Raw genomic sequence first — 10048 nt, 5'->3', positions numbered from 1 at the left:
ACAGTGATCATAGCATTGTGGAGTTGCAGATCCTGCTTAGCACTCCGATGACTGGTAGTAGGACAAACCCCCTGGGTTTCAATATGCTCAGAGCCCAGCTGTGAGAGTCTGTGGGAAGCATCCCTGGAGGGTAAAGAAACTTGTGAGTGCTGGAAGTTGTCTCTTCCAACAGGACTCATTTCCTTCTCCCTTTCTTGCCTTTCCTCACAGCTGTGGCAACACAGTGCAGTGGAGCAGTCAGGGGCAGTTTTGTTCAGGTGACATCTGCTGCATTTATTTCTTGGTGGGCATTGGGCAGGGTCTACAGAGCAGAAATTCAGTTAATTTAGTGGTGAAATCTGTTTCAGCAGAACTCTGCTGCCTGTAGGAGGGGGCAGAAAACCTTGATGTTTCTGTGGTGTGTGCTTTGTGTCTAAATATGTGTGCAGGTAGCTAGGGATTTGCCTTGTGTGGACAAGACTGAAGGGTTCTTTCTCTTCCATTCTGTTTCTCTAGCCCATAGATGCATGCTCTCAGTCTACAAACTGTAGTATCTCAGCAGGGTGATGAAGAGAAAATGTCCATATCCTGACCTACCTGGGTAATAACTACAAGGAGGGAGAGCCAGAAGGGCTTGAAATGGGAACACAGAGTAACATCAGCAGGACTTAAATTGCTTTCAGATGCAAGGAGGGAGAATCTCTGTGCATTTTAGCTGCAGACAACCTTTAATCTTTTGGTGGAGTTGCCCCCTGGCTGAAAGTCAGGTAGATGTTCCTGTAAGGTGATTTAATCTGAAGCTGATAAATTCTCACTGAATCACAATACTGTTGACCAAAGGTAGTTTGGCCACAGACACAACAAGCAGAACAAAGCACTCCTGAATGATCAGACTTGGAAACCTACCTCTTTTTATTATTATTATTATTTATTTATTATTTATTTGGCAATCAGTCACTTTATTATATATACATATTTAAAGCCTGTACATGGTAAAATACAAAATAAAAGTGTTTCTTTATAAGTTACACAATTCAGCAGCTACATTTCTCTGTAGTTTAGCCATCCTTTAATACAAAACACAACCCCAACAGAAAGGAAAAGGCAAGGAGAGGAATCTTGTCAAGCCATTCACAATAACCTTGGGTATAAAACATCCATACAGAGTAAGTGTACAAAATAGTGTACAGTTCATAAAAGCTGTGCAAAGACAGCAAAGCTCAGTCACAAATCAAAGAGGCATATCCACTTTCCTCTGTCCACACCACGGAGAGCAGAAGCAAAGTGGTAGGTCAGCACAGGCCTGTGGGCAAAAACAAAGGTGTGAGAGGCAGAGCTTCCGTGTGGTATCAATGCATCACCTGAAATGAAAGGCAAAGTGTGAGGTCTCCGTTACTCAAGGGATACAGACATTGCGCCCCAGAAGTCATCCCAGATCCAGTAGCTGTAGCTGTTTGGGCTGAGGGCAGAGGCAGCTTTTGGGTTGGTCTTTATTTTTGGAGGCAAGTGTTGCTGGATCAGGTCAGTCTTCAGGTTTTCAAAACCTTAATAGTAGCTGGAAATTCGCTTGGAAGGTGGTGAAAATGGCCACAGAGTCTAATGGGGTGGTGGTGGTGGTTCTTATCTGGGGGGAGAAAGGTTTCCCTCTCAACAGGCTATACTTTCCTCCTTGCTGCCTGTTGCTCGTATTTCAGGAGAAGGGAACTGAGCAAATGTTGATTGTTAAGCAGAGAGAGTTATGAGAAGGGCAGCAGATGTTAGGAATGTGAAACCTCCACGTAAGGGAAGGAAAAATAAGGAATGCCTCTAGCAGAAAGTCTTGCAGCTATGTGATAAAGAGAAGCTTGTGGACATTTGGGTGGGACATCACCTCTTCAATTTATAGCATCTGTTTTATTTACATCTTTGCAATGTCACCATGGTAGAAGCAGGCAGGGTGATCTAAGAGACTGTGATCTCCTCCTCTTCCTCTTCCCCTTCATCATCCTCTTCTTCTGAGTCTGAGAAGTCTGAAGGTTTGCTGGGGCTGCTAGAATGGGATGGAGAAGGAGACATCTGGGAGTCCAGTCTGTCCCTCAAGTGTAGATGGTCTGGGGACTGGTGGTAGGTTAATGGATGTTGGGGGCTGGGTGGGCACACAGAGGGAACTTCCTCTTCCTCCTCTCCTGAACATTTTTTGCCTACATCACTGAGGTCTGGGTGTGGATTGAACTTGGTGGGTAGGGTCTGTTCTCTGCAGCCACCAGAAGAGAGGAGCTCTCTTTCTTTGGAGTTCCTCCACTTCATCCTCCTGTTCTGGAACCAGATCTTCACCTGGGGGGTGAAGCAACATAGAAATTAAATAGTTCGTTAATACAGGGGCAGGAAAGGTACTTTGGTTGTACTCTTGAAACCCTGCTTGTGCTTGTACTGAAGTTAACAGAAACAAACTGATCTTTGGGGACCCGAGGAGAGGGGCTGCAGGGCAATAAGGCCATGGTCTGTCTCATCCAACTCACCCGGAAGGGAGTCAAGCCACTATTTTGGCTGTATTGATGCTCACAACCCTGCAACCTGCTTTGGTCTTTGTACCTTTTGAGGCCAGTTCTCTCTGCTCCTCTCCCCTTCACCTCCCCTTCTCTCAAGCTGCCCCTGGGGGTAAGGAGCTCAGCTCCCTGGCCCCCACTCTGCCCTCCCCATCCTCTGCCCCTCTCACCTGTGAGTCCTTGAGGCCCAGCTTGGCTGCCAACTTCTTCCTGTCGGGTTTGCTGATGTATTTCTGCTTCTGGAACATCTTCTCCAGTGCCTTGCGCTGCACGTCGGAGAAGACGGCGCGACGCAGCATGCCCCGGCGCGGCTTGCCCCGGGCGGCCAGCGGCCAGGAGAAGGTGCCAGGGATGGGGACCACGGCAGAGGCAGCTGTGGGGAGGACACACACACAGAGGGCTGAGAGGAGCACGACCGGTCCCCGCTGCCCCCTCCCTGGCTTTTGGGTGGGCACCCATCAACCTGGAGCCATGAAAAGGAGCTTTAGGCTTTAACTAAGAGCCCCGCTTTCAGCCCGTGATCACTGGGATTAGATCTATCAACTCAAACGTGTAAAATGGATCAATAGTGGCTGGTTTTGTTGGGAGATTCAAAGGTCTCCGGCCTGAAAAGGCAAAGTGAGGCGTATGGGCTAAGAGAGGTATAATAAACCAGCTTTGATTATTTTTCTTCCCCCCGCCCTTCTTCTTCTTCAGAAGCTTTTATCATCTCAGGCGCTTTTATTATGCTCGAGATGAAAATGAGGACTTTTCTGATTCGAACAAAACCTCTTCAGATGCAGTTTTGATCAATCAGTATTCATCTCTCTCTCTTTATTTTTTTTTTTATATTAATCTCTTCTCTCCCCAGCCCACCCCCCCGCACCCCCCACCCCTCCAAGTTGGAGAATTCAATCCGAAGACATGAAAAGTAGCAGCTAATTAGCACATCGCCTGGTTCCCAATGGCATTGGTATGATAAAAAGGGCAGAGTTTCGCCTTAAAAAAAAACCCCAAACCACCACCACCACCAAAACGGGGGGGGGGGGGGGGGTGGAGGGGAGGTTGGGGAGGGAAGAACCTCCCCCAAGAGAGACAGAGATGCTAATGAAGCGTGAATGGTAATTGTGTAGTAATGAACTAACAGAAAAAGACTGAGGACAAGCAGCTAACGCCATATATTATTGGAACAAAAGAGATTTACACTTTCAAACTAAACACAACGGCATGCCAGGCTCCTCGGGAGAATACTGATGGCACAATCGTCTCTCTCCCCAAATCATTTTCATTAAATGGACATGAAAAGCTATTTATAAAGCTCAAGTTGTTTTTGTTAGGCTATTCACATGCCGGAGAAAGGAAGCAAATTCCATTATCCGGAGAATGAATGGAAGAGCTTGGGTTATTTTTTTTCCTCCCCTCTCTCCTTTTCCCTGTTTTCTTTCTTTTTTTTTTTTAATTAATAGCTTGTTTGTGTAATTAGATTTCTTTTTCTGCCTTTCTTTTTTAATTGTTCCCTCAGCGTCGTAATACTTCAGGGCTGGAAGAATCGTACCCCCATAGCCTGCTTTCAAACCGTGTCGTTTGAACAGCACGGACGGTCTAAGCGAGAGGTGAAGTGGGAGACACAAGGTGAGGGAGAGGGGGGTTGGTAGGTGGTGAGGAGGAAAGTCCAGCTGTACCCGAGGTACCCTCCGCCTCTGCAAACACCAGCGGCCCGGCGGCACTGGAGCAGTGGGAAAGATCTAAGGGGTGGGGGGACGACACCGCGGGAGGGAGGGAAGGGGACCTCCTACCTTGCGCGGGGGCTGCGCGGGCGCGGAGCGGCGGGAGCTGACCGCTCCCCTCGTGGTGCTGAAAGCGGCCCCGCGGCGGGAGGAGAAGCCGAGGAGGAGGAGGAGGAAGGGAGGGGAAACGACCTGCCTCGCCTCGGGACCGTGACAATCCCGGCTAATTTGGCGAGCAGCGGGGGGAGCAGGCAGGGAGTGTCAGGCAGTCACTGCCTGTGCTAAATCGGGCATCAAATTGGCGCGACTGATGCTTGAATGTTGTACTCCTTCCAACCTCTGAACCAGAGCATAACCCCCGGGGGTGGGGGGCGACGGAGTAATATCACCGGGCTGTGCCTGGAGCGGGAACGGAGCAGAGGGAGAGGGACTTTTAAAGACGTACCTGGGAAATAGGAAGATCTGATAAAGGGCTGGAAGGATCCTTCAAAGTACGGAAAGGAGAAAGTCTTTGGAGGGACGCTCTGGAGTAACGCAGGGGAAGTTTCTGATAAACAAATACAATGACATTAAGCAGAGGGCTACCACCGCATGGGCTGCCGCTTGGTCCAGGGTACCAATGCGGTACTTTTGTCCCCAAAAGAAAAGCCAAACTGGACTCAGAACCGCCTAAGAAAAAAGGCACTTTTGGGTCGTTGTTGTTTTGTTGGTTTTTTTCTGGGATGCTATTGCCACCAAAGCGGCACTCAGAAGGGCAGGCAGTCAAGAGACTCGTCTGCGGAATCTCCCGTTTGCAGACCCAAATCTGCGGGACCCCCCCATCGGCGGGACACCCCTGCCCGCTCCGCGGGTCCGTTCTGCGGCTTCTCCGGCGAGGCGGGACCAGCAGCCGCCTGCCAGCGCTCCCCTTAAAATAGAAGCGATGCCGGAGGGCTCTGCAGCCCGGGGCTGGGTCCTCCCTCCCTTTCTTAAGCAGTTTCCCTCCTCTCTCCCTCCTACCCCACAGCCCTTCTCCTGCGGGCGGTGGGTCCGCAGCGCCCGGAGCCGTGGAGCCGGGAAGGGGTAGGGGTGAGGTGGGGTGTGTGGGAGCGGGGCCGCTTACCGGCGCGGGGGGCGGAGGAGAGGATGGCGTTGACTCCGAACTTCAGGAAAGTGGAGTCGTTGCTGGAAGTCTGTGGCGAACAGATCCTCCTGGAACCGGCAGCGGTGGTGGAGCTGGTGAGCTCCGGCGTCCCCGAGTCCGTCCTGGCCGCCGAGGTTGGGGGGGACATGCTTGGCTGGGGGGCAGTCCTGGGCAAGTAACTGGTGGGCCTGCTGATCCGGATCAAATCTTCCACCAGGAAGCTGGAATGGCTGGAAAAAGCTGACTGCAGCGACTGAGGCAAGGTGAGGGTGGGGGTCGGCCGGAGGAGGCTGGGGTAGACGGCCGGCGGGGCGATGAGGCTGGGGAACATCATCGCAGGGGCCGGTCCGCGGAGCAGGGCTGGGGCCGCTCGCTTGTTTGTTTGTTTGCTTTTGCTTTTTGTTTTCTGCTTTGCAAACCTCGGTTAGTAAAGATCCAGCCAGCCAGCCTGGCGGGGTTCTCTGCCCCTTCCTCCTGGACGATGGGTTTTATAGTGGTCAGCCCCGCTGAGGCTCTTTCAAAAGTGACAGCCCCAACAATGGGGTTCAACAAAGTTCTCCACTTGAGCTTCATTCAGGGCGAGCTCCGGGCTCCTCCATTGGTCCAGGGCTGCAATTTATGATTGGATTAGACTTCATAAGCAACCGGGGCACAATGGCCCCGCCACAAAGAAAGTGTAGTCATCAATTTTGCATATTGACCGCCTCTTTGGAATACAGCGCTCCAAAGGCTCCCAGCAGGGTTTTGTTCAGAGGCAACACACACAGGCTAATTAAATGCCTATTTAAAAGTTTCGAATGACATCTTGCCTCGTAGAAAGGGAATTATTTAAAGAAAGCACTAAATTTATTTGCCGCTCCCCTGCTGAGTTTAGGAAATAAATCAATAAATATTCATATAAACTTATCTGCGGGCTCTCAGAAAAGCACGGCGTTTGTGGAATGGAAAATACAAACTAAAAGATGTGGAACTAAGCTCAGCTGAGGGGAAGGGGGGCCAAAAATATCGGGAGAATGGGTCCCGTCGTGGCTTGAGTACTTTCTGCCCTTGCTGTGAGTGTGCAGCAAAATTTGTGCGTGTAGTTGGGGGTTGTTTTACTATCTGGATGTCGGAGGTCCGGCATAAAGTGAGTCTGGGGTATTGCCCTCTGCTTTCAGGGTCTGAGCTTCCCAAGAGTGCTCAGGCAAGAGCCTTTGCCCGTGTCGGACCGAAGTGTAAGCCTTGCTGTAACTTGATAAGTGCAGTGCTCCGGGAAAATAAAAATAGATCTGAACACTGAGCAGAGAAAAGATTTGAACAACTTTGTAGGACCAGCGCAGCCTCCTCGGGTTCTCAGCCCGTTGGTCCTCACAGGCGTAATTACATCAAAAATAGTGGAACTCCGGCCGTGAAAAGGAGGACAAACGTTTACATCCTTTTGGCTACAGTGCAGTTCGAGCTAATTTTGGCTTTATCAGTACTGGTGCCTCGCAGCCTTCTTGACGCTGCCAAACGCACCTGAACTCGCTTTGCACCTGCGTGCGTCAGCAGAGTTCCCGGAGGTGGGTGCTGGCCGGCGCTGCAGAGCCCCAAGTCCCTTCAGTGTGGTGCAAGGGACAAATGACATCGTCTAACGGAAAAGTAGAAAACGAGGCGCCTTTTTTTTCCCTTTTCTTTTCTTTTTTTATCCTTTTTTTTCTCTCTCTTTTTTTTTTTTTTCTGGTCGAGAGGTTTTGTTTGAGCGCGGCAAATATGGAAATAAGCGCAAGTGTAGTTAACGTCCTTTGGAGCTGGGTGATGAAAGCAGCTATTGAGAGTGGTTTTACCTGATTTCTCTGTTAAAGACTATAACAGATGTGTTAAATGTCCTATGTTTTAAAAGCACCCTATTCAGTCCTTTGGTGCGGCTGAACCTTTGCAAGCAGAAGTGTGCAGCTCAACCATGCAGCCTTTATCCTATTAACCATGAACTAACTGTCACCTTCAGCTGTTTTCCCTTTTTACTTTTTTAACACAAAGCTCTCTCAAAAATCTTATTAACCAGCTTTATTTCTCTCGATGGTTTTTGTCCGGACGTTTTGTGTTGATGATCTCCATGTCGATGCTTTAACCATTCAATAAAAGTGCATCTGCGATTTATATCACATTAGGGAAGAAAGAAAGTCTGTTAAACCTCTCCCTTGATTCAAATCAAAAAGTTATTTATTAGGGAGTACGGAATCAGCCCTGGAAATTGTATGATCCTGACAAGCTTTCGCGGTGCTGTTCGCCGGCCTCCAGCAGCTGAGCATCTGCAGAAGGCTGACTTGGAGGATCCGCTGTCTGAAAGCATCACTTTGAAATAAAACCTCGCTGGAGTTTCCACCCCGCCTCCCCAGTTGTGTTAATCTTGATGCTTAGCAGGTAAAGAAGAAAAAAGGAAGGAAGGGCGCGGGCAGAGCCCAAAGGGCTCGGGGGACTTAGAGGGGAGGCTGCTGAGCAGCGCGGCGGGTCCCCGGCACCTGCCTCCCGCCCCGGCCAGCACCATTCAGGTACTGAGGAGGTGTTCGAGGTGGGTAGAGAAGCAGCGAGGGGCTGCCCCTTCCTGCTCCGCGTTTAGCTTTCCTCTTCCCCCCACCCCGACGGCGCCGGGCTTCTCGCAAGCCCCTTTATACACACGGCTGCTCTCAAGGTGTGAGCAAGCGAAGTGGGACGGCAGCGAACGAAAAAAAGCGAACGTGACTTTCCCAATAAAATAGTCGACTGGCACCCCCTTAACCACCTCCCCACAACCCTCCTCCATCTTTCTGTCTCATCTCTGTCACCTTCTCCCTGCCCCTCTCGCAGCTGCTCTCCCCCCCCCCCCCCCCCCCGGCCCCCCCATATCGGTATTTCCCAGCACAGCTCCGCCCGGGCTGCTCCCAGAACACTCCGTTTTTTACAGTCATTATAGGTTTCCTTTGAGATGATTTACTCCTTTCTTTACATATACATTGGGGGCATTTTGCCTCACTATAGACCAACTGCTGCTAATTTCTCTGGTTTAAAAAAGAGGGTCTGACATTTTCTGGAAGGTTGGGTCAAACGCATGCTGGGGCACACGTGGACCCAGTTCCTTGTGATGCGTCTGAGCACACTCATAAAGAATTCCTTAAGCACCAAGGCAAAAGGGACTAGACATGTGTTGAAAGGGAAGATAGACCATAAGAAACCAAGAAATCAGACGAAAGGATCTTATTTTAAGTGATCTCCTTTGGAAGTTTCTTTTCAAAGGCAGTGATCATTTAAGAGAAAGGGAATTCTAATGTCTCAGGATAAAACCTGTGACTAATGCCGTTTGACCTATGCTCACGCCGTTTTGTGCTTCCTGCCATTCATTTTAATGTCGTTATCTTCAAATTTATTTCTTAAAAGTCACTCGCTTGCTTTGTCGCTTAATAAAAAAAAAGGGGGGGAAAAAAGAAAAAGAAAAAAACCCACCCCCAAAACCGCCGGGAGCTTGGAGAAGGGCAGAGGTGGAGCGGGGGGTGGTTAGGGGCTGCAGCCTGCGTGTGTCCCGGTCCGAGGCTGGTAATCCGCATGAAATTGGGAGAGCCAGCTCTTCAAATCCGGACACCAAAGCGCTCGCCTGGGCTGCGCCAGCGGAGGCTCTCGGGAGCTCCAGCCTTGTCCCTGTCCTCGTCCTCGCCGTCCCCGGGAGACAAACGTCTCAATCACTGCCACGGCCCCACGCGGGACAATCCCCCCCACCCCCAGCCTTTCCCGGGACAATCCCAGGAGCTTCCCGCAGCCAGGTGAAAGCCACACCTCGCATCCTCCACTCTTCCCAAACCAGGAACCTCTTTGCAAGGGGTCGGTCGAGCCCCCGCTCCGCTGCCCACCCCCGCACCCCGGGAGCTGCAGCTTCGCCGCTTCGGAAGCGTGTGCGCGCTCGGTCCGGTTTGTTTGCTTTCCGCTCCCCCCTCAACTCCCTCCCCCTCCCCTCTCCCCTTTTTCTGCAGGGAGGGGTCGGCAGTGGGAGGGATGCTCCGTCCCCGGCCTGTCCCAAGCTCCCTAACGATGCTTATCGACCTCGTCGGGGGCCTGAATGGAGGCTGCGGGGGCGAAGCTATATTAAGACACCTAAGGCTTTACCTTTAGAATTCAAGCATAAGGAACAGTAACTGTTGGTTCGTTCAAAGCTCTTCTAGATCCGATCCTCCCCCCAGCCCGCACCCGCCTTTTCTTGAAAATCCTTCTATTGTGCCAATCAAGCAGATGGTTTGCAGGAAATATAGCTTGGCCCCAGTGACCGAAACTAATTTTAACTAGCTTTCCAAGCCTGGCACGTTTGTTTTGCTCTTACAAAATAGCTTTAAAAAAAAAAAAAAACAGCTGGCAAGGGTGAATTAAACCCATTAAAGACACATTTATAAGAAATTATATTCACATAGGTTGCTTGAAACACACACCCCCCCCACCCCCCACCCCCACCCCAACCAAAGAGGGGAGAGATGAGCGCATTGAAATGAAAATGTCCCTGAACACACTACCCTCCTTAACATCGCCTGAGAGTCTCAAAACATTTTACTAAATAGATTAACTTGACTATTGTTTCCCATCACATTTATCAGCTTCATTAAGTGAATAGCTGAACAAATATATTACGCATGCATGAAAAGCTCTTTTGGGGGCTGCCTTATTGTGTCCTCAGCCCTGACAGGTGGTTAACTGTGTTTCTCTCTCCTCTCCCCCTCTCTCTCTCTGCCCGCAAAGAA

General features: G+C 50.5%; 1 protein-coding gene across 1 annotated transcript; it reads right to left on the bottom strand.

Annotated features, from left to right (window-relative positions):
* Positions 1-1920: 1920 nt before the first annotated feature.
* DBX1 (developing brain homeobox 1) lies at positions 1921-5667 on the bottom strand. Its single transcript, XM_054171988.1, has 4 exons — positions 5313-5667; positions 4656-4757; positions 2675-2877; positions 1921-2292 (listed from the first exon to the last, which is right to left on the bottom strand). The coding sequence occupies exons 1-4, from the start codon at positions 5665-5667 to the stop codon at positions 1921-1923; spliced, it is 1032 nt and encodes a 343-aa protein (XP_054027963.1).
* Between the last annotated feature and the right edge of the window lie 4381 nt (positions 5668-10048).

The sequence above is a fragment of the Dryobates pubescens genome, chromosome 22 (genome assembly GCF_014839835.1).
Source record: "Dryobates pubescens isolate bDryPub1 chromosome 22, bDryPub1.pri, whole genome shotgun sequence".
NCBI classification, from domain to species: domain Eukaryota; kingdom Metazoa; phylum Chordata; class Aves; order Piciformes; family Picidae; genus Dryobates; species Dryobates pubescens.
This window is presented reverse-complemented; position numbering and strand designations above follow the sequence as displayed.

Bases quoted from the DNA above. Each gene is read 5' to 3' on its own strand.
- DBX1 (XM_054171988.1), bottom strand. From the start codon at position 5,667: ATGATGTTCCCCAGCCTCATCGCCCCGCCGGCCGTCTACCCCAGCCTC. The intron at 2,878-4,655 runs GTACGTCTTTAA...TCCTCCCCACAG, and splicing joins CAGATCTTCCTATTTCCCAG to CTGCCTCTGCCGTGGTCCCC. The intron at 2,293-2,674 runs GTGAGAGGGGCA...TTCACCCCCCAG, and splicing joins TGGGCCTCAAGGACTCACAG to GTGAAGATCTGGTTCCAGAA.